This window comes from Mastigoproctus giganteus, chromosome 1, assembly GCF_048544385.1.
Source record: "Mastigoproctus giganteus isolate SK-2022 chromosome 1, ASM4854438v1, whole genome shotgun sequence".
NCBI lineage: Eukaryota > Metazoa > Arthropoda > Arachnida > Uropygi > Thelyphonidae > Mastigoproctus > Mastigoproctus giganteus.
Genome location: NC_143575.1, coordinates 188,047,416 through 188,072,571, shown reverse-complemented (window position 1 = coordinate 188,072,571; position 25,156 = coordinate 188,047,416). Strand labels below are relative to the sequence as shown.

General features: G+C 37.6%; 2 protein-coding genes across 2 annotated transcripts in view; one reads left to right on the top strand and one right to left on the bottom strand.

The window, feature by feature from the left end:
• S2P (membrane-bound transcription factor site-2 protease) overlaps positions 1-1,151 on the bottom strand; it is a 168,744-nt gene extending 167,593 nt beyond the window's left edge. The window contains exon 1 of the mRNA XM_090390136.1: positions 866-1,151. Coding sequence (XP_090246262.1) covers positions 866-1,151 — 286 coding nt within the window. The remainder of the gene's footprint in view (positions 1-865) is intronic.
• Positions 1,152-9,786: 8,635 nt separating this feature from the next.
• Positions 9,787-25,156, top strand: part of eIF2gamma (eukaryotic translation initiation factor 2 subunit gamma) — a 109,229-nt gene continuing 93,859 nt past the window's right edge. Inside the window, exon 1 of the mRNA XM_090375253.1 lies at positions 9,787-10,069. Within this exon, the coding sequence (XP_090231379.1) occupies positions 10,001-10,069 (69 nt within the window). The 5' untranslated portion in view covers positions 9,787-10,000. The remainder of the gene's footprint in view (positions 10,070-25,156) is intronic.

The following is a 25,156-nucleotide window of genomic DNA, read 5'->3' as shown; positions in this document are numbered from 1 at the left end:
TAAGCGTTTAAAAATTGGGGGGGGGGGGGGTGAATCCTATTACACAGTTTGTTATTTTACTTCCATAGCCTGAATTAAATGTGAACGTTGTACCTTTTTTAACTACCTCTTGTTCAAACCCATTTAGGTTCTTTTTAAACAAATGATCTTTTAGGTTCTTTATAAACTAATCTGCTAAAACATCCTCCTTTGTATATTCTTTTGGCACACCGTAAATTAAAATCGTGGGGTCTAGTAACCGTGGTTTGTCCATAGACAAACCTGCATTTGTCAGCTGCGTCATTTTGCTAATTTTATTTGCATCCATGGGATTAGTAGTTTCAATTAAGAGACCTTTGTTTCTTAGCAACCTCATATTTTTGATTTTAATATCTCGATGTTCTTTTTTTTAAACACTTCTGTCACTTTAATTCTAACATCCTGACTGGATGAAATTTCAGAATCGGCATTCGGTCTCAATATAATGATGTTTTTAGGGTCATTGAAGTTATTTTTTGATGGGGGAATAACACCTTCCTCCAAAAGAAGTTGAGAAAAATTATGTTATAATTGTTCATCTTTACTGCTTCAACAAAGGTACGCTATTTGGATCGGTCCTTGATTAGATGGTGAAAAATCTCAGTGCGTATTTGTAATTCTGATGTTTTTAATTTCAATCGTTCATTGTCGATCAATAATGCATTCTTAAGTGACTCCAGGTCTGACCACAAACGATGTATATAGTTTGAGGCTGCCCTAGTGACTTTACTGCTATCTGCAGATAAAAATTCTCCGAGTGCGTGTTAAATCTTGGTCATTGTTGAAAGTACCACCGAGGTATCTAAAGACTCCCCTAGGTCCAATTCGCGCAAAATACATCATTCACCTTCAGCGAATGATGTATTTTGCACGAATTCTTGTACATTAGCCAAAGTGTTGGCAACTGTGTCTTTGCTTTGATCTTTGTTTTGATATGAATTTTTATCCAGGTCAGAACTACTGGGATCAGAAGCAGATGAAATAGATTTATCATCTGCCGAATTATCCTGATCACTTCTTGTTATTTTTAATATTATGGGATGTTTTTTCCTAGCTGATTTAGTAGGCTTATCTGCAACCGACGAAGACAAGTCCCCAACAGAATCAAGCACAGGTGATACACTAAAATCCATAGTGTTGTATTGATGAATGAAACAGTACACACAAAATATATAATTTAAAATAATATTCCAGTCTTCCCTGAAATTAAAATATTTGGTATCACCCCAATTTGAAGCAACAGAAACTATAGAAAATACATCGCAAAGGATCCCGGAATGTCAGATGATATATGTCGATGATGCCGCCTGGCCTCAGGAACGATCTAACACATCACCACAGGATGCAAGGTGATCAACCAGACTGAGTACCGTCTTAGATACAACTGGGTAGCCAGGATAATACATCAGAAGCTCGCAAGAAACTACCAGTTGTTCAACGAAAGTGTACCGTTCTACAAGTACGAACCCCAGGCAGTACTAGAGACCCCAACCCACAAACTGTACTGGGACCGCGCTATAATTATGGATAGGGCTATCCCGCACAACAGACCGGAAATAACCCTTGTGGACATGAAGGAAAAGGCTACCTATCTGATTGACATCGCGGTAGTCAACACTGGCAACCTGCAGAAAACCCATGGGGATAAAATCAGGAAGTTCAAGAACCTAAGACAGGAGATCAAAGAGATATCGCATATGCAACAAGTAACGACCACCCCGAACATCGCGTCAACCGCAGGTATGGTGCCAAAGACCCTACATAACAGCCTAGCAGCAATAGATCTCCCAGCGAACACCTACAACGAACTCCAGAAAGTCGCAATTCTGAACACCTGTAGGATAGTCAGAGAGTTTCTCGACCAACAGTAACACCAGACTGAGGTACAACTACCCTGTGTACTTGGTAGCAATACCCGTCACGAAGTGGAATCCCTAATCAGGGAGAAATAATATGAGAGCAATAATAATAATAATAATAATAATGTGTTTATCATATGTAGAGTGGCTCTTGAACACCACTGAACTCTGCCATTTGAGGTATTGCTCAAAACATCAAAGGCAGATATTGTTGGGATATCAGAGACGTGGTGTCACACAGATATAAGTAATGCGGAACTGGAATTTGGGGAATACAATGTGTATAGAAAGGATAGACAGGACAGGAGGGGAGGAGGGGTTATGCTATTAATTAAGAAACACATAAAGTCCAAGGAAGTGAAGCCAGTCGACATCGATGGACAGGGCAGTGTCGAGTCAGTTTGGTGTGACATAAGCATAGGGAAATCAAAATTGAGAGTAGGAGTGTGCTACAGGCCTAATGACTCTGACGAGTATAATAAGATATTGTACAGGGAAATAGAGTGGGCCAGTAAATCAGAGAGTCTTATAATGGGGTATTTTAATTTCCCAGATATTGACTGGAATTTGTGGGTTGGTCACTCGCACACTAGCAAGGCTTTTGTGGATTTATTGGATGATTGTTTTCTACATCAGCATGTTCGTGAGGCAACAAGAGGGAGCAATACTCTTGATCTGATTATCAGTAGTGATTCTTCATGCATTAAGAATCTGCAGATAAATGAACCACTAGGTGGCAGTGATCACAGTGTGTTGAAGTGGGATTTACTCAAGGAGGTAACTACCATCAGAGGTAAAGGGAAGGGTTTTTGTTTTCGTAAAGGCGACTATGATGGTCTGAGACAGTATTTAAATTCTATACAGTGGGACCAACTGATGATGTTACCAACAGCAAACTCAAAATGGGAAGCATTCAAGGAACTAATCTTGGAGGCTACCAGGCTTTACATACCAACTAAGAAATATTGTTCAAGGTTTAGGCCTAAATGGTTGTCAGATGAATTAATGAGACATGTGGCAGAGAAGAAAAATGCATGGGATACATACAAATTAATGGGTGACATGGAAGCCTATGATAGATATAAGTTGGTCTGTAACCAAGTCACAAAGGAGATTAGGCAGGCAAAGGCAGACTACGAAAAATCCTTGGCAAAGGATGCAAAGAAAAACAGAAAAGAGTTCTTTACATATTTGAACTTGAGAAGGAAAGGGATGAATCAGATTGGTCCACTGGATATTGATGGTTCAACAGTTGAGGATCCTGCTCAGGTGGCTAACAATCTAAACGAGTATTTTGCATCTACATTCACGCATGAGGAGTTATTTAGGAAGGAGAATGATGTAGGTAAAGTAAACATTGGCAGTGAGCTGGATGGTTTTGTAATAACTGAGAGGAAAGTGGAGGAGAGATTGTTGAGGATAAACATAAAAAAGGCACCTGGGGTGGATGGGATCTATCCAGTTATATTAAAGGAGGCAGCAAAGGAAGTATGCAAACCCCTAGCCATAATTATGAGAGCTTCTTTGGACTCAGGGGAGGTACCCATAGACTGGAGATGTGCAAATGTAACCCCAATTCACAAAGGAGGATCAAAGGCTGACACAAGTAATTATAGACCTGTTAGTTTAACTTCTGTTCCAGGTAAATTAATGGAGGCACTGGTTAAAGAAGCACTGCAGGATCATCTAGACAAGAATTCAGTTATAGCTCAGACGCAGCATGGTTTTGTTAAGGGCAGGTCTTGCCTGACCAATTTGATTGGATACTATGATGTAGTCACAAAAGAACTGGATGCAGGGAATAACTTTGATATTATATATTTGGATCTTAGAAAGGCTTTTGATACTGTTGCACATGAAAGACTGCTGCACAAATTGGAGCAGTGTGGCATTGGAGGCAAGTTGCTGCTATGGATAAGGGGATGGTTGAGTGGCAGAAGACAGAGAGTGGTAATCAATGGACACTGCTCAACGTGGACTAATGTTATTAGTGGAGTTCCTCAAGGTTCAGTGTTGGGTCCGTTGTTGTTTTCGATGTTTATGAATGATATTGATGATGGGATATCAAGTTTAATGTCCAAGTTTGCAGATGATACAAAGGTTGGCATGGTCGTTAAGGACACTACTGACGCTATGCTGCTGCAACAGGATCTGGAAAGGTTGAACAGATGGGCTGAGAGGTGGCAAATGAAGTTTAACATTGACAAATGTAAAGTAGTACATATGGGAAACAGTAACCCCAGAGCAACGTATCAACTCTGCGGTACTACACTGACAGTGGTGGAGAATGAAAAGGACCTGTGGGTAATTATGCAGGCAGATATGAAGTTCTCTGAGCAGTGCAGACGAGCTGCAAGAGTAGCTCATGGTGTCTTGTCAATGATATACAGGAATTTTTCTAGCAGGGATAAGGAGGTGATTATTCCCTTGTATAAGGCAATGGTTAGGCCACATCTTGAGTACTGTATACAGGTCTGGAGGCCTCATTTTAAGAAGGAATTAGAGCTGTTCGAACGGGTACAAAGAAGGGCAACAAGATTAGTGAATGGAACAAAGGGTTGCTCTTACGAAGAAAGGCTTAAGTTTTGCAAATTACAGAGTCTGGAGAGTAGGCACCGGCGAGGCGATCTGATAGAGGTGTATAAGGCTTTGAATGGTTTGAGCATGCTCAATGCCAATGGGATTCTTCATCTTGCTCAGAATAATCACCTCAGAGGGCATAAATTCAAATTGAGGAAGGACTGATGTCGGATAGATGTGCGGAAATTTGCCTTTGGCCAGCGGGTGGTTGGTTGGTGGAACCGACTTCCATCACTTGTTGTTGAAGTTGATAGCCTGAACAAATTTAAAGTTCAACTGGACAGGTATTTCGAACGAACAGAGGGGTGAAATGGGAGTAGGGCTTTTTTTTTTTTTTTTTTTTTTTGGCTGATGCTGAATAAGCTTGCTTTCTTGCATCATATGCCTCTACTAATGCTAATGCTAATGCTAATATCACATTAGACTGATTTTAGAACCCTTAAAAAAGCCATAAATGAGTTTAGTGCTATGTGTTACCTTTAATGCTGATGACGAACTCTTGAAATGTCCAGAAATCTGTGTGCATAGTGCTACTCAGGCGCGAGCCCGTGACTGTGTGTGTTTTCCGGGATGTAGATTCCTGAAGAACTCCTTGATGTCATGGAGATTTCCTTACTCACTTTTATTTCGTTTGTGATTTGGTATCGTTTGCTGTAGTAATTTTAATTGATGATGAGGTGGACTTTGAAATGGGCTGACAGTTATTTAAAAACTGGACGTGGAGATTTTAACACAGAATTGGACACATTAATCTAGACTTGGACACCTGAAGCTGGACTTTTAACTGTGTTAAAAGTCCAGCTTGAGGGTCTTCTATATGTATTTTTTTTTTTGCTTTAATCTGTAGTTATTATTATTAATATTAGCAGCCATATGGTGCAAGGAAGCCTGAGTCTTATGCTGCACCAGCCAAAAAAAAAAAAAAAAAAAAAATTTCCCTATTACCCCGAGAGAGAGAGAGAGAGAAAGAGAAGGAAATCACCAAGAAAGAGAAGAATGATGATATCCAACTCAGGACCCTGGGTGTGCCAAGCCGATACTCACCAGATGTGAGCCCTTGGGGGTAGTTTTAGAGGGTCTTTTCACCCTGCAATTGAGAAGACCCTCTAAACGTTTGAACAGTGATGTTACCAGCTTTTGGCAGGAACCGTTTAATCTAATAAATAAATAATATTCTCCTCAGTCCGATTATTCGTGATGCTTTCCCGAAACACAAGCACCAGGTGTCGGTTTGTTTTGAAAAAAGTGCTTAAAAATTTCTGGCTTCGTTGACGAGTTTCGAAGTCACGTCTGTTCCATTCTGTTTTGGGAAGATAGCGATTATGTCAACTGTGTACCCGCGTGAAGGCAACCCTCCCCCGAGACTAACTCACCCGGCCATATTGGGAAAAACGGCTAGAATTTCTTGTCTTTTTGACAGGATTTGAAATCAGGCATTTTCTGTTTGTTCTTGTGTCAATGGGCAGTTTATTCCCTGTTCTGAATTGACAGGATTTGAAGGTAGGCAAATTTTCCACTCGTTCTTGGGTCGATGAGGAGTTTATTCACGGTGCTAAATGCAAGGGGTTAACAGCACAGTCAATACAATAGAAAAATTAAAAAAAAACTTTGCTATGTTTTTATCATGTTATTGGGCTCCAATGGCATGGCATTTGCTTGAAGCTATAGGTCTTGCGCTATTACCGATAGGTGCGGGATTTATTCTATTAAGAACAGTACGTGAGTAGTCGTGGACTGCCTCCATGTGAAGTGGACGGATATTGGAGAGCAGAGTTCCTGGTGATCATCACTCTTTCTAGGTAGCCAAATGTCCAGAAACAACTAAACAACAACGCACACATTTCACAAACATAGCACTACACACATATGGTCAAATATGTGTGCAATTTTATGCCTCTGCAATTTCGAAATTTAACTAGCGTTCAGAGGACATGTGTCCACATGTCCTCTCTTTATCTCTTCCATAAGTAGGCATTATGAATTAGCAATGGATAAATAAATAATGAAATACTGCAAAATGAAATATTATATTTGATGAAGATGGGGATAGTTCTTCACCATAGTTATTCCTCTGTTCTGTAGGTCTGACAGAGGAATGACGTAGCTAGACTCTACCAGTGTTAACTCCTGCCAACACCAATCAGTGAATGCAGCATATTACAGTGAATGTAGCCATTTCTTGGAAATTTTACCCCTATCTAGCGATTTCCTAGACTTCACATTTTCCAGAACCCTGCTAATTTTTCTTTTGGGACTCTTTAATTTGCTAGCACATGCATCATTTCCTGCACCCAAAATTTAACTATGATTCCTTCATTCCAAAACTCTGTTAACTATTTCATTGGATTCATCATTTTGCGTATGCTTAGAAATAAATTTCGACTAACCCCTGATCGCCATTTCAAACCTAAAGTTTTTCGTATTTGTTAGCTAAATAACCCCCCCCCCCTTCACCTTTAGAGGAGAATTCCATGATAAGCTATTAAATGGATTGTTATATTAGTATAAGGCAATGATTCTCAATATGCCGCGAATTTCTTGAATGTACCAATTAGATTTGGAAAAACTCCATTGCTTTTAATTGTAATCATTCGTTGAGTGTTCCGCGAATACAGCGTCTTTTTAACCAAAGTGGCACTCGAGTGACAAAAAAGCTGGGAACCACTACTGCACGGTATTTATGTAGAACAATTATTCTGCGGTTTACAATATTCTGCAGAGTATTACACCCCGCTATCCTCAAGTTAAAAAATTCCACTATATACTATTATTTACTCCAACAAATGAACTAGATATCATTCTCCTGTTTTCATAGTTCATTGGACTTTTCATGATAAACAAGTGACTCGGACCAGTATATAAGAAAGGTATATGAGCTACGCCAGTCCGTTGGTCTTTCCATTGCACGTGTTGCAGAACTTATTGATTGATACGAAGAGGGTATACTGCGTGCGGTTTTCAGGTTCACCCAACAAATGTGCCCAATCAAAGGGGGAACTCCAGAATTTAAAAGTTTAACAATTTTAAAAATTAAAATAAATAAAAATTAAACCAACAATTATAATTTTCGTTCTTGTTTGTACTTTACTGAAAACATTACAAAAAAAAGTACAAAGTTTGTACCAGCCCATTAGATTCGGATCTGAATTCCAAAAATATAATTTTTATGTGTTCAGTAATCATTACTAAAAATATCAAAATACACTGCTCGACAAAAAATTAACAAGGCATGTAGAAAACGTGTTGTAACTCGTGCAGCTTGCGATGAAGCGGGACAAAATTTCGTAACGGGGTGTACCATAGAATCAGAATGAAATGAGGAGACAGCGAGAAATTTCGGACAGGTATAAGGGACATTTATAAGGATTGCCAAAAAGGTCACATTACAGGAATAGATACAAGATGGTCGCATGACTTTAGTACGGCGTATAATCAACTACAAAGGTTAAACACACTAGACAGCGGTGAACTATGCTCGATATATTGATGACCGTACTGGAGCTCTCTTTGTATCGGCGTAGTCTCTTGCCGAGTGCGAGGAGTTTCTGCTGCAGTGTGTCCAAGTGCTCTCCTATTCTCTGATTTTTTGTCTCATGTTTGCTGTGGACGCTGTCTCTGTTGAGGATGCTCTTCACTTTTACAATCAATTTCTTACTCCTGATACCCCATTGGTACTGGGTAAATTGGACTATATGATTCATAATTCTTCTATCTTCTGCTGAAGTCTTCTTTCCCAAACTGGCAGTTCCTTTTATTTTTGGTTCTTCTGCTGCTGGTTTCTCGTTTCCCTTCCATTAATCCTACTGGCTGGTATGACAGCACAATTCACGGCTGTGTGGATGGCCTCCAGTGTTACACCATTGTTGTCGAGGTAATGTCGTATTATTTGCCGATGGAGGTGGTCTGTCACTCTCCACAAGGTTCTATTGGTGCAAATAGGCATTTGCATTCCATAATGCATATAGAATAAAGTTATAAAAATACGGCATCCTTTTGGAACGAAAGGTGCTATGGATAAAGGGACGGATAAGTCGTAGGAAACAAAGAGTGGCTTTAAATGATTACTGTTCTTTGTGGCTAATGTGATTAATGGAATTCTGCAGCGGTCGGTGTTGGCCCCTTACTGTTTTTAAATTTGTTAATGATTTTAGATTTGTTTATGATAATTATAAGTTTGATGTCTAAGTTTGTGGATGATACAAAAGTGGGGCATAGTGATTGATGAAGGCAATAAGCGGAGGCTACTTCATTGAGGATCTATATAAACTAAGTAGATGTGCTGGAAAATATACCGATTGTTAGGGTTCTGGGGTGTATCAGTGATAAATGCACAATAGTTCTTTTGGGTAGCAGTGATCTCAGAATAGCGTACCATCTGGGTGGTATATAGTTGAAGGTAATGGAGTATGAGAAAGATCCAGCGTTTATTGCACAGGCCGATATGAAATTCTGTGTAGTTAAAATAAGTTGCTAGGATAGCACATGCGGTTCTGTCATCTTTGTCACGAGGGATAAATTGGTGATTGTCCCGTTGTATAAGGGTATGGTTAGGCCACGTCTGGAATACTGCATACATGTTCGGAACCTACTACTGCTACTACTACTACCTCATTTGAAGGATATACATCTGTTGGAAAGGGTGCAGAGAAGAGCAACAAGATTAGCTGGTGGCACAAAGGGATGTTCTTACTAAGAAAGACTGGAGTTCTGTAAAGTGTGGTCTGTAAATCAGGGCATCCCTTTGTACAGATCGCAAATTCATAGAAACATGTGATTTTATTGCGCATAAGGCTTTGAAAGGGATAAGTAAACTAAATGCCAATGGCATGTTTACCCTTTCTTAAATTTAAATTGGAAAAGTTTACTTGGAAAATAGATGTGTGTAGATTCGCATTCAGCCAAAGGCAGTCAGTTGTTGAAGTGGTTAGTTTTAGTAAATTTAAGGAAAGTTTCAACAAATTATTGGAATGGATGGGAAATATAAAGAGTTTTTTTTTTTGTTTTTTAGCTGGGGCAGTGTACGCTTTGTTTTCGTGTATCCTATTGCCAACACTAATACTAATTTATTTTATCTTATGTTCTCTGAGTGGTAGATTTCTAAATGATATTACTAAACTTTGTTACATCGTTTAGGTAATAGAAAAAAAGTATATAATTTACAGAATACCTTGTAAATTAATTTTTAATGATATATTTAATTTATTTGTATATTTATACTGATCTAGTTGGCATTGGTATGCTTTCGACCATTCTGTTTGTAGTCTTGTACAGCATAACGGAGAATTGCCGTTATTTGGCCAAGTATTCATTGTTATAATGCGTGTTGCATCATGTTCCGTGCATATTACTTGTGGCTTTGCACATGAGTGAGTGGTTGGCTGAGTTAATTTGTCAGTCGGCCATTCTGACTTAACAAATGTAGTGATTGTTACATTTCTGAAGTGTTAAATTTATTAATAACAAATTTTAAATTGAATAATTTCAGTTAAATGTAAGAACTTGATTTAGAAAAAAAGAAACGGATATACGACCCTCTTTTCAAGATGGCGGGTGGTGATACGGCATCGTTGCAGGGTCAACCCCAGCTGAAAAAACAAGATTTGTCAAAATTAGTAAGTTTGATAAGAAGGAATTCTAATGGTTTTTCTATTTAATAAGTACTGGCTTATTTCAGTTACCAAAGGTGTTTTGCTTTCTTCCGTCGTGGCACTTGTTGCTACTTTGGGGTCACCTGAATTACAGGTCCCACTGCTAAGTGTATTCCCATTGCGTTTGGCAATTCAGTTGTACAAGATTTAACTAATTCACACACTTAAAAAAAAAAAAAAAAAAAAACCGCTTTCCGTATGTTTCGTATTTTTGTGCATCTGTAAACGAAATTTTACGAAATTGTTCCTATTCTCTGAGGGTGACAACGTTGAACATAACTATGTCTGAAAACCAGCCGTCGTTTCCACAGAAATTTAGCATTGTATGGATCCTTTTGGAGCTGAAATGTATAAAAGATGAGATTCTTTATTTCTGATTTTATTTCATATTTTAATTTCACACTCTGAACTATTTAATTATTTTTGACCTAATAAAATAAATGCAAAAGTTAGTTCTTGGGCTTTTGGAAGCTTTTCACCTCCAAGATACTATTATGACAAAATTAAAACTTGGGTCACTTAATTATATCTAAATATAACTACCTGCAATGGCATATAGCTGCAGCTAGCTATATGTAATTTCAAGGCAAGTTCAAATGTTGAACAAACTTCCATCTGGTGTTGTGGAAGTGGGTAGTTTTGAATAAATTTAAGGAAGCATTAGACAAATGTAGTGATTGTATATTATCTCTCACTGCAGAGCAGATTGTTCTGAGATAATAGTTTGTTATAAGAAGGGATAAACAGAAGAGGTAGCTAATTTTTTATTATTTTTTTCTGGTAATGCTATATATGCTTGCTTCCTTGCATCATTTGGCATTGTTAATACTAAATGTAGGGAAGCAAATTCTGGCCATTGAAAACAATGAATATGTTATATTTTTTTTGGCTGATGCTGCATAAGCTTGCTTTCTTGCATCAAATGCCTCTACTAATGCTAATGCTAATTTTTGCATATGCTATAATAGTATGTGTACATAAATTTTTTTGGGGGGGAAAAGGTGTCAAAAATATTTACTGTTATTAAATAAGTCTTTTTTGCAAACATATAACATAATTTTGTCAATTTAATAAGTTAATTTACATTAGCAATATATATATTAGACCTTTTTTAAGTTATATGAAGTTAGGGGGTTTATTCTGTTCTTTCATGTGTTTGCAGCCAATGGGTTAAACTGCTTAGTTAACATAATGGTCTTAATGCCCACAACAGAAAGGACTGCATTCACAATGACTTTCCCTGGTAGTGCACTGCTTTAAAACAAATAGCCTTCCCAAAAGGTTGATATGCCATTTATTTTAAAAGAAACCACTTGCTATCTGAGAGGAACATTAAATCCTGAAACAGGAAGTGTTAGCACTGCCTCATCTTTTCAGTGAATGGCAGAGTAACCTTTTTGAAATGCCATTTCTTTGAAAGTAGTGCAGTACCTGAGCAATGTGTTGTGAAGGCAGAGCAGATTGTTCTGCATTGAGAGATAATAGTTTATTATTTCTATGCTGTTTGTTATTATTTTAATGAAATATCAGTATCTTGATCAAGAGCTGCCCTAGACTGGCTGTCAGCAACTGATTCCCTAGGTGAACCTTGCAATTTGCAACCTATTCCAAAACCCCAAAGGTAGGTTAAGGTTTTTGGTCAACTAGGGAACATTTTGCCACTCCTCCTTTTTTTATATACACATTTTTTATACACATTTTTAATACACATATATAATGTGTATTAAATATGTATGTACATAAATATGTACACATATATGTATGTATTGTTGTTGTTATTTGGTTTTTAGGAGCATTAGCAACTAAGGCCATATTGCTCTGGGGATATGCGGTGGTCATTCCCTTGCCTTTCTGCATCCTCTGTATTTGGTGGTCAAGGGCTCGAACCCCGGTCTAATCAAGAAGCATGTGCTATGCACTGCTGCTCCTGCCCACCCGGCGCCTCCGTAGCCAGGTGGGAAGGAGCAGCAGTGCGTAGCACACACTTCTTGATTAGACCGGGGTTCGAGCCCGTCACCACCAAATACAGAGGATGCAGAAAGGTCAGGGAATGACCACCGCATATCCCGGAGCAATATGGCCTTAGCTGCTAATGCTCCTGAAAAAAAAAAAAAAAAAACCTGCCCACCTGGCTATGGAGGTGCCATATGTATGTGCATGTGTGTCTATATATATATGTATAGGCTAAATTGTTTGGCTTGTCTTTGTTTAATTGATTCAATTTGATTCTTTTTTGAGATCAATTAAAATAGCAACATAATTTTCTAAGGCGCATTTAGGGCTAGAGCCTCAAGCTGCGAACAAATTTAGACTATGTATATAAAGTGCTTAGCATCATAATACACAGCCATTTCTGAATAAACAGAAAATTTTTAAGGTGGCATCGTTTTAGGTTATATCTCATATTGTGAATGCCTTCACAACGAGTTGCCATGATATTGCACTACTTCGAATAAGTAACGCTTCACCTAAGGAGAAGACTAGTGTTACTTATTCTCAGATAGGTACCACCACCCAGACAGCACTGTTTCAGGGCTATTTGGCCCTTCGTCAGTGAGTGGGTAGGTACCCAAGTGATGCAATGATGGCAAAAACAGTTATGAAGTATAACTCCGCAATATGAGAGATGCCTGATGGTGTATGATGTATTTAGACTAAGGCGCATTTAGGGCTAGAGCCTCAAGCTGCGAACAAATTTAGACTATGTATATAAAGTGCTTAGCATCATAATACACAGCCATTTCTGAATAAACAGAAAATTTTTAAGGTGGCATCGTTTTAGGTTATATCTCATATTGTGAATGCCTTCACAACGAGTTGCCATGATATTGCACTACTTTGAATAAGTAACGCTTCACCTAAGGAGAAGACTAGTGTTACTTATTCTCAGATAGGTACCACCACCCAGACAGCACTGTTTCAGGGCTATTTGGCCCTTCGTCAGTGAGTGGGTAGGTACCCAAGTGATGCAATGATGGCAAAAACAGTTATGAAGTATAACTCCACAATATGAGAGATGCCTGATGGTGTATGATGTATTTAGACTAAGGTGCATTTAGGGCTAGAGCCTCAAGCTGCGAACAAATTTAGACTATGTATATAAAGTGCTTAGCATCATAATACACAGCCATTTCTGAATAAACAGAAAATTTTTAAGGTGGCATCGTTTTAGGTTATATCTCATATTGTGAATGCCTTCACAACGAGTTGCCATGGTATTGCACTACTTCGAATAGCAGAAATGGCTGTGTATTATGATGCTAAGCACTTTATATACATAGTCTAAATTTGTTCGCAGCTTGAGGCTCTAGCCCTAAATGCGCCTTAGTCTAAATACATCATACACCATCAGGCATCTCTCATATTGTGGAGTTATACTTCATAACTGTTTTTGCCATCATTGCATCACTTGGGTACCTACCCACTCACTGACGAAGGGCCAAATAGCCCTGAAACAGTGCTGTCTGGGTGGTGGTACCTATCTGAGAATAAGTAACACTAGTCTTCTCCTTAGGTGAAGCGTTACTTATTCGAAGTAGTGCAATATCATGGCAACTCGTTGTGAAGACATTCACAATATGAGATATAACCTAAAACGATGCCACCTTAAAAATTTTCTGTTTATTCAGAAATGGCTGTGTATTATGATGCTAAGCACTTTATATACATAGTCAACATAATTTTCAGAACTGATTCATACAGAGCAGCTGTTTGTTTCAGTCTGATTGAAAATGAACTTGTATAAAAGTGTTAATTATTTTTATTTTTAAAGATCTTTGAATCATCCATTATGTTATCCTGTTTTAGCAGCCATTACCATCATACCTAGCATAGAAGAAAATAAAACTGTACCTTAACCTTTTGCAAATACTCAGAGTATTTACAAAATACTGAATTTTAAAAAAAAAGTGCTCTTAAAATATGACTTTCTTGCTTTAATTTTCAGAATAATTTATACAGTAGAACCATAGAAATCTGACAATCCATTATTTTGAACATGAAATGTTCAAAAATACTTAAACTTAAGTTTTTACCATACTCTAGCCACACAGGGAAATTTCTTAAAAGGTCATAGGATCGTTTACTGCTGTTCATGAATCAAGATTAGTGACTCATTTGTGGGGGCCAAAATGGAAAATTTTACAACACATCACTTGTCAGTAAACTATCTTATTTTTAATAATCAAGTATACAAAACATTGCCAATGTGTGCATTGAACCAGTGTGCTCTGGTTCATTTCAAGCTTCGAAACATTGATAATTAATTAGCAATGGATTACTCATAGTATGGTGATTTTTGCATCATAAATTGTATCATATACTCCCAGTTAGCTCCATTGTGAAATTGTACGTGGTCAGTAAATGTTTAGATGTGTTTGTAAACAATATAAACACCTCAAATAGTTGCTTTTGACATTTCTTTGATCATGTTTGGCATAAAGGTATTCTGAACAAGCTTCCATTTTATGAATTTCTGACTGTTTTTTGCAATTGGGTATCCAGTTTTCTTTCTTACTGCTTGCTGTAGGTGGTGGTAGATGGCTCTATGGCTCTGTCTTCTAACTTCCCCACTAATGCTGGTATTCCCCAAGGTTCAATTTTTTCTCTCTTTTCCTGCTGTATATTAATGACCTTCCACTGACTGGAAATCCTATCCATAGTTTTGCTGATGATAGCATGTTGCATTCTACCTTCCAGTTTGAGAAACCTTGTCCTGCACAAACAGCTTGAATATCCTCCACCGTTTTATTAAATGCTATTCTCCAGGTAATTCTTCAATGGGCAAAAGATAACTTAATTTCAATCCTAAAACTCAATCGTATCTTGCAAAAAGAAGGCTACTATTCCTATGCTTACCTTCAACGACCCTCAGTTTTCTAGACAAGATTGTATATCTCTATTAGGGATTATCCTAACTCCTAATCTCTCTTGGCATAAGCACATCACAAATACTACTTCCTCTGCATCCAAACAACTGGGTTTTCTCTTTTGCTCTTGGCTGTGCTTCTAAGCAGCTACTCATTCTGTAAAAATCTCAAATCCACTCTACCATGGAATATTGTTACACATCTGGGGTGGTGTCCCTAAAACCTTTCTCAGGCTAAAGTCAGGTTAATTAATGACCCATCTTTTACAAAGTCTCTCCACTCTGTCTCTTAGACATAATGTTTCTGCTGCATGCCTTTTCTATACAAACTTCTATGGGCACTGTTCTTTTCAAAACCTGTTTGACTTTGAACTCGCAGAAAACCAACTTCTTTCCAATTTATCCTTTCAACTTCAGTTTTTGGAGAACCTTCCTTCACCAGTATTTCCTGAAAATTACAATATATGGAAATAGTAGTAGTGGTAATAGAGGAATGTGATGCAAGAAAGCAAGCGTATAAGCATATATAGCATCAGCAAAAAAATAAAAAAATAACAATTTCACACATCCATTCCCTCTAAAAGTTTGTCCAGTTCCTCCTTGAATTTATTTAAGCTATCAACTTCCACAATGACAGATGGAAGTTTGTTTCAGCAATTAACCGCCCACTGGCTAAATGCAAATTTCCACGCATCTATTCTACAATTGTCTTTCCCCAATTTGAATTTATGTCCCCTCAGGTTTGTAATTCAAGTTTTTAATGTCAACAAGTATATTTATATTCTCAACCTTCAACCTACACATGGTACTAAGTACCGTAGGTTCCTTTTGTGTGTGGGGTTTTTATTTAAAAAAAAATGCATTAATATTCTGTCTAAAAAGAAAAAGTAGATTAGAGGTTGTGTAAATATTCTGTATAAAAGAAAATCAAGCAGATTAGAGGGCTGCTGGTTTATTAATTATTTGTACTGTTGTGTTCTAGTGTTATTGACCCTTTGACTCTATATTTTAATATAAATAGCAAAAGGATGTACATAGCCTGAGAGGGGAAGAGCAGATTGAATGATTGGAATTTTATTTGAAATGGAACAACATAAACCTGGGGGCATAAATGCAAACTCTTGGGGAAAACTAATAGACTTGACATTAGAAAGTTTGTTTAGCTAGTGTGTTGTCAACCACTGGAATGAACAACTGCATATCTGAACAGTCCAAATCGACAGTCTAAAGTTTGAGTATCTGGATTGGTACTTTCTGGCAGTGGGAAGGGTATGATAAATATGTGTGTATAGTTGTATGGACAAGTTTTTATCAGTTATATGAGTTATCAGTTATTTTATCAGAAAAGGGTCCGGTAACACTTTTTTTCATGTATTCTTTGGTCAGTTTGCTGGACAAAAAAACCTGAATTCCTATCAGAATATATCCTTTCCTGAGACATCATGGGAAAAGCTCAATTTCCTAGTGTCACTGTCAGGATTTTAACTCTGGACTTTTCCACCAAGTGTAGGGGAAAAGGTTGGTGTACACAGTTGTGATTATAACCATCTCTTTCATTGATTGAAAACTTGTTTAGGAGCAAGGGGAAAGACAGCTTCCTGCAGCTTAGAAGTCAAACAAGAAAACTTTGGTTAGCAGGGTCTCATTCTAAAAGTGGTTTTGCCATAATTTCTGCTCTGCAGCTGAGATTTAACTCAGCAGAAATGGCTTAGTAGAGAAGGAGCTGCAAATCATTGACAATGTTCCCAGTAAACCTTAATGAGGTGAATTAGTGATGCAACAATGAAGTCCATCTTTTTCCAATATGAAATTGAGTTTACAACCCATGAACCAGAATGTGATTACTAATTCAAGTGATATTAACATATGAGGTGTTGAGAATCAGTGATGTAAGTCAGTAATTTTATATATATGAGCTGTTCATATTTCCCACCTTCTGTAGGTGTCCACTGTTTAGTTTCATAGCAAAGTAAGTCAAAGTTGCAGTTCTAATTAAGATATGTCAGCACTTATTTTGAATAGTTAGCAATATGAGCAAAAGGTTTAGAATCATAGTGAAGTAAGTCTGACTTACACCATTCTGTTCCTAAACAGCTTGCATGATGGTGGTTGTTTAGCAAGATGCTTTTTCCTGTAGCAAGATGTCTTTTAAGTTGAAATCTCAATAAATATGGGATTTTAAGTTATCTTTTAAGTTGAAATCTAGAAAAATGGAGCACGTTGAGGCCAACCAAGTAGAAGAAGCATGCCAAGAAACTTCCTTCACACCTAGAAAATGTAAAAGGAAAGAGTCTAAAAGAACTGTAGCCAGAAGACTTCGCAATTCAGGTTAGGTGTATGTGAACTCAAAAGAAACGTAGGTTGAGTGTAAGTGGTTTGAAAACTTAAGATTATGGTTGTAAAAAAATATGCATAGTCCTTAACAGAAGAGGAAAGGAGAAAGCAATGTGATAATTTTATATCCATGGCCGATTTTCTCGATAGAATGCATATTTATGTAGTCTTATACATCATGAACCTATAGAGAGAACCTATAGAAAGCAATGTACAAATCTGTCTTGCATTCAAAAAGAAAATACCACAGTACGTGTTTGTAAAAAATTCTTTCTCGATACTTTTGTATCTGATGGAAGGGTGACAAGAGCTTTAGAAAAAGTAAGGAAGGGGAAGTCTGCAGGAAAAGATTTAATGGGTAAACATGTAGCAGCACAAAAGATAACTGACAAACAAAAATAGTTATTAAGGATCATGTTTATATTTTCCCAGCATTTCAAAGTCATTACACTTGAAAAGATGATCTGAACAGGAAGTTTCTTAGCCCTGACTTGAATGTAAAAAAAAGTGCTTTATTGTGAATGATGTGAGCGAAGAGAGACTGAACCTCTTAAAGAGTATTACATCTTCAACACAGAATTTAATTTACATTTTCACTTTCCTCGAAAGGAGTTTGTAAGGCCTGTGGCAAGTATAAACAGTCGATTGATGTAGAAAAGGACAAAGAAAGGACAGGTGATTTGGAGGGGCAACATGTTTTGCATTTGGCAAAAGCAGAGAATTCAAGAAATCAGCTAAAGGGCTAGTGAGAAAAGGCCTGAGGAAATTCTGACAGCTATATAATCATGATAGATTTACAAAAAGCCCTGCCATTCCCAAAATTAACTGTTTCTGAGGCCTATAGGTGCAATATGTATTGCACCTATAGGCCTCAGAATTTAGGTTTGCATACCTAAATTTAGGTTTGCATGACTTCACAAATAACCTTGGCTACATGAACATTTTGGGATGAGACCATTGCATCCAGAGGTTCACAAGAGATTGCTTCTTATCTGACTAAGCATATGAAGTTGAACAAAAAAAAAAAAAAAAAGCATGTGATGATATACAGCAACACATGCACTGGCCAAAATCAGAACATCAAAGTATTCTTATTGTTAATGAAACTGGTTCAAGAAACTTCAATTGAAGTCATGGAATTCACGGTTTCTGGTCGCTTTTACCCTCCAAATGACTCAGACTTTGGGCTCATTGAGCAAGCTGGAAAAAACAAGATTATCTGTGTTCCGGATGAATAGTATAATACTATGAAGTCTGCCAGAAGACACAACAGGTTTATGGTTGTAAAGATGCAACAAGATGACTTTTTTGAAAACAGAAGCTCTTAAAAATGGCATAACAAAATGGAAGAAGAATGTTGAAGACGAAAATGTAAACTGGTTGAAAATACAATGGCTCCATTATGAAAAAAGGAAACCCCATTCACGATTTTTTACAAGTGTACATTGGATGAAGACATCCCTTTCATGGAACTGAATGTCAAACCCAATAAGGAGGGTTGCCCTAAGAGCTTGAAAAGTACTGAACGAGAAAAGTTGTATGATTGTCCTAGAGTGCTGAACTTTCTAAAGAAAAGAGACATGCTATACCTTCTCAAATACATCCCCTCAGTTCACCCTGCCTTCTTTAAAGGTATTAGAAGCTGGAAAAAAAAGTTCATGATCTAGGTCACTTATCTCACTATGAGGAAAAAGATGAAGCATAAACAGTAGTTTGTGGTGACAGTGTTTTATGATTATAGAATTAGTAATGATGACTTAATTCCTTTTTTTAAAAAATGAGAAAATCAACAAAAAGCAACTAATTTTTTTTTAATTTTGCGACCATCTTTTACATTATAATTAAATTTATTATGTTCATCTTAGCTTTTTTATGATCATTCTGCAACAACTAAGACAATCTTAACTATTTTGAATGTGCCTATTGCTCAGGTTTTTAAAATTTTGTTATAGTGTACTTTTTACAGGGAAAAAACAATCTCTTCTGTATGAAATCATAGTTTTGATTACACAGTCATCTTTACAGTAATTTGCCATTTTGAAATAGGTAAACTACTTGGAAACATAATGGTGTAAGTCAATTATATGAACACTGCTGACCAAAAAATTGAATATTAACAAAAATTGTCAAGTTTTTGAGTTTTTTATGAATGCAAACACAAAACACCTTGTTCTCAAAAATGAGAATAGACTGACTTACACCACTATGAATCTCAACCCTCTGTATGATCATATTCACTAAATGTTGGAGACAACTGATAGGGGAAAAGAGCCTACTTTAAGGCATTTTTGGAAATGCTTCAATGTCAAGGATGCAGTTCCTGTAATGAAGTTATTTTCTATTGTACAGAGGAAGTTATGGACTGGGTATGTTGCAGATTTCTGTATTATAAGAGGAGATGCTCAAAAAAAAGCAGGAAAAAATTGTTCAGCTAGGTAACTAAATAGATTTGGAAGTAGGGCCTTGTGGTGACGATGATGAACTGTTGGTGGCTGAAAACTTCAGTGCACTCAAGAACTGGTTAATTTGAGTGAATCAAAGGCTTCAGAGGTATTGAAGACATGGAGAAGCAGAAAATAAGAATTTCATTGCCTCACAATGGTTGAATTTATTCAACCATTATAAAGCAATGAAGGCTCTTTTAGATGACTACCCAAATATAGAGAAATCTTTCTTGTAGCATTGAAGGTCAGTTTTTACTGATCTGCCTTGCTAAAAGGTGGTCCCAAGGCCAGGATGCTTTCAGGACTCCACAGCCTCCAGTTTCTGATTTTAAGTTTCTAGTGTGTAGATTAATGGTGATTGACCTTTCAAGAAGTAAATTGATATGCACAATGTATGTTTAAATCAATAAAATTATTATTAAGCTGGTTTTATTGTCATTTTTTATTTTTTTTGAACAATGAGTTTAGTGTTCAAGTTTCTGACTTCCTTGGAACCAGTTATCATTATATCCGAGACTATTGCTTTGTTTCTGTTGTTTCATTACCTTTAGCATAATATATTAAATTAATGTTAAATTAACAAAGTAACAGAGGTATATATGTTAAATTACAGAGGTAAAGTACACGAAAAGATAGTATGTTACATTGTTATCAAAGACATTGGTGGAGTCCTTTTGATCATGTTGAAGGTAGAGGCTGTTAGGTGGTAGAATGCAAGAAACCCTGTGATGGGTGAACCCCATAGAATATCTTGGGTTTCTATTACAGGTGTTTGAGTTCTTGCTGACCAGTTTCTGTTATTTTTTATTTTTTTTTTTTTTGAGACACAAATTATTTATTATTAAGGGCTTGTCTTCAGTATTAAATATTATAGCAGAGCATGCTATAACATGCATTACAGAAATCTGTCCCATTGTCATGCTCTGCTGACAATGGGATAAATTTCGTTAAAATTATAAATTTTCAATATTTATTTCATTTTAAACTTTTTTTTTTTATCAACACAGTCATATTATGCTATCATTGATAAATGATATTAAAATTCAAAGGTTATTAAATAAATATTTATTGAAATGAAACGTACGTAAGCAATATTGTTTAATTTTTGGTGACTTTTTCAGATGGCCTATTTTTTTTTTTTTTTTTTTTTTTTTAAGCAGACGTAAGGTTTGTAACTTGCTAAATGAATTTATAATTGCTCATTATATCACGTTTTCTTCTTTTTTTTTGGATTCATATTGGAATCCATTCTCTCCAAAACTTATTTTAATTTTAAGGCTTTCTGCTTTTTTTTTTTTTCACTCATTGTTTACGGTACATGTAGTAAGAAGGTGTGTGCACGCGCGCGCACACACACACACACACACACACACACAGGGTGTCTCAAAAATACACGACATAACTTCAGGAATGAGTTCATATGTAGACAATAAAAATATTTTATATCAACATAGTTCCGGAAATGCTTGGTTCCCGAGTTATTAACTGGAATGTCTTATCTCCTGCAGGTGATTTCCTTCATCACAAGGTACTGGCAGAATCTGGTGGTTTTCCATTCCGACCATGTACTCAAATCAGGAGCAAGCGGATATGCACTTTATGTACGGTTTGGCGGACGGCAATGCTCTGGAGGCTCGTCGTTTGTACCACGAAAGGTTCCCAGAATGAAGATGTCCAGACAGGAAAACATTTGAAGGTATCCATCGCCACCTTTGTGAACATGGGACCTTTACACCTCGTGCTGCCGACAGAGGACGACTAAGATCTACGACTCCTGAAGTATAGGAGGAGATTTTTGATGATGTGCATGCCACTCCTGAAATCAGCACACACAGAATAGCAATGCAACTGGCTGTTCAACGTTCGACTATTTGGAGAGTGTTGCGAGAACACCAACTGTATCCTTACCATCTGCAACGGGTACAGGCCTTGTCACCAGCAGATTACCCTGTGCGAGTAATGTTCTGCCAGTGGTTCTGCAGCAGTGTGGTACAACTCCTCACTTTCCTGCCTTAGTGATATTCACAGATGAAGCATAGTTCACACAAGACTGAGTCCAAAACTTTCACAATCAGCATGTATGGGCTGAGGAAAACCACGCGCAATTCTTCCATCACATCACCAACAGCGGTTCAGCCTCAACATCTGGGCGGGTGTTTTTGGTGATAAGTTATTTGGGCCCATGTACTTCCAAACAAACTCACAGGGCAGGCATACAGAAACTTTCTGGAAAACAACATGCCTGGTTTCTTGAATTTTTCATTCGTCAACAAGCACACTTCATGCATGATGACGTTCCCGCACATTTCAGCCACCTAACCTGCAATTACCTGAATCGAAGGTTTCCTGGTCGGTGGATAGGTAGAGGTGGACTAACTGCCTGGCCTCCACGCTCACTGATTTAAACCCACTAGATTTCGTCTTGTGGGGCCATTTAAAGTCATTGGTGTATTCGACTCCGGTAGCTGATGTGGAAACTCTCTGCAGTTGAATTGTGGCAGTTGTGAGACAAAATGAAACATGCCAGGAATTTGGCATCGTCTTCGCGAGTCCATGAGACGTCGATGTGAGGCCTGTATTCAGGCAGAATGTGGGCATTTTGAACAATTACTATAAAGTGATGTGAACAGTTAAGTGTCATAGACAGACCTTCAAAACTCGGAAACCAATCATTTTCGGAACTATGTTGATATAAAATATTTTTATCGTCTACATATGAGGAACTCATTCCTGAAGTTATGACGCGTATTTTTGAGACACCCTGTTGTTGTTGTTGTTATTTGATTTTTAGGAGCATTAGCAACTAAGGCCATATTGCTCCGGGATATGTGGTGGTCATTCCCTGACCTTTCCGCATCCTCCGTATTTGGTGGTGACGGGCTCGAACCCCCGTCTAATCAAGAAGCGTGTACTACGCACTGCTGCTCCTTCCCACCTGGCTACGGAGGCGAGACACCCTGTATATATATATAGTAAAAGCACAATAAGTACTATACAGATGCAGAACATGTATATGAACACAACAGTATACAGCTTACTGTAGGCCATAAGGCCAAAATAACTTATAAAGACAAACTTTTTTTGTCTTTATAAGTTATTTTGGCCTTATAGCCTACAGTAAGCTGTACAGGTAGTCGTCGACCTACGACCTATGCACTTACGACTGCTACTGCATCTCGCACCGCGTTTCAGTCTGAACTGAGCATACATACAAGATTGTTGCTAGGAAGAATGCTATACGCACGTCAACCCTCTCTTAATGTAGTGCTCTCAGATTTTTCTACCACACTTACACGTCCTATCCGTGTGGTCCCCGAAGCCTAATGGGAACGGTTGTGCGTGTAGCGTCAGCCCACTGCCCAGTAACGTGTTTGGCGTGAATAAGCTAGTCTTAATCCATTTAGTCAGCTTTGCCATCACAGTCGAACAAAACATCTTACCGATGTATGTATGTCGTGATTCATGCATCTCGATCTCTGTTTGCATACATTACGTTCACTATTTTTGGTTCAGTTATATTTGTGTTACAATTAGCATTTTTTTAAAACCCCTAAACATGTCGACCAAGAGGAAAGTGCCTTTGTCTACCCCCTAGACCTGTCAAGAAAGAAAGGCCATTTTTAGACACAAAATTGAAAGTGATCAAACAGCATGAAGAAGGAAAGAAGGTGAATGCGATCGCACGTGATTTTAAGTTATCTCATTCTACAGTGTCGAAGATTTTGAAAGACAAAGAAAGGATTCGTGAAGTTGTTAAAGTTTCGGCACCCATGCGAGCAACAGTGATAACGAAACAACGTACAGGGCCCATCCATGAAATGGAAAAATTGTTTCTTTGGATGGAAGATCAGATACAGAAGCGAACACCCTTAAGCCTTCGTACAGCGCAGTCGAAGGCTAGAAGTCTCTTTCAGACGCTGAAGAAACGTGCCGGAAAAGATTATACTCAGACATTTAGAGCAAGTACAGGATGGTTCAAAAGAAGATTCAACCTTCATGGGGTTCGAGTCACTGGAGAATCAGCAAGTGCGGATGTGGAAGGAGCTCAAGAGTTTGTTAAAAGTCTGGATGAAATAATTACGGAAGAAGGGGGCAGCTTTTCAACATGGATGAGACTGGATTGTTGTGGAAAAGGATGCCAGAACGCATTTACATTCACCAAGAAGCCAAAAGCATGCCTGGTTTTAAGGCACTTAAAGATAGGCTGACTTTGCTCCTTGGCGGGAACATCGCAGGTTTTAAACTGAAGCCTTTTTTTAATTTATCATTCTGAAAATCCCCGTGCATTCAAGAATGTAAACAAGCACACTCTGCCCGTATACTTCCGTTCAAACCGAAAAGCCTGGATGACTCAAACATTGTTTGAAGACTGGTTTCTAAATTGTTTTGTACCTCAAGTTCGTGAATATTGCTTTGAGAAAGAAATTCCTTTCAAAATTTTATTAATCTTAGATAATGCACCTGGCCATCCACCTCGCCTAGACCACCTCCGTCCAGATGTAAAAGTTGTTTATTTGCCGCCAAATACAAGTCCACTCGTTCAGCCTATGGACCAAGGGACAATTTCCACATTTAAGGTGCACTACCTTCGAACCACTTTCGCCCAAGCTATAGCCACAACAGATGCCGACTCAGAACTATCTTTGTGAGAGTTTTGGAAACAGTACGATATTTATAAATGCGTCAAAAATATTGCGGCCGCGTGGGAGGCTGTGACAAAGAAATGCATAAATGGAATCTGGAAAAACTGTCTCCAGCGTTTTGTTAATACTATTGATGAATTTGATAGTGAACATGAACTTGAAATGGTTACGGAAAATATTGTAACACTGGCAAATGGACTTTCTTTAGAGATTGAAGTGGAAGATGTTGAGGAGCTGCTAGAGCAAGAATCTGGGGAACTTACAAATGAAGAACGCTTTGGAAGAAGAAAGAATGGCTGAAGAAGAAAGGATGGAAGAAGAGAAAAATGAAGATGAGGAAGAACCAGAAAGAAAATTCACCACTAGAGGGTTATCTGAAAGTTTTTCTCTACTAAATAAACTTCTTACACATTTTGAGGAAATGGACCCAAACATCGAATGATTTGCAGGGATTGAACGAAGATGCTTTTCGGCCATACTGTGAAATTTACGAGCAGAAAAGAAAAAAAACAATTCAGACAAAAATCAACATGTTTATGAGAAAAACAACTCCCACTACGTCAAGTGGCTGCATTGATGACCTGCAGCCAAGAATGAGTGGTCAGTAAAATATTTCTTATCTATTTTCTATATATGTTTAGTTTAGTTCTTTAAGATAAAATATTTTTTAGGTTTTATACAGTATTTGATATCTTTTTCATATTTTTTATTTTTTGTAAATAGTAAACCAATTTTGTACACAGTGTCTGATTTACCTAAACTG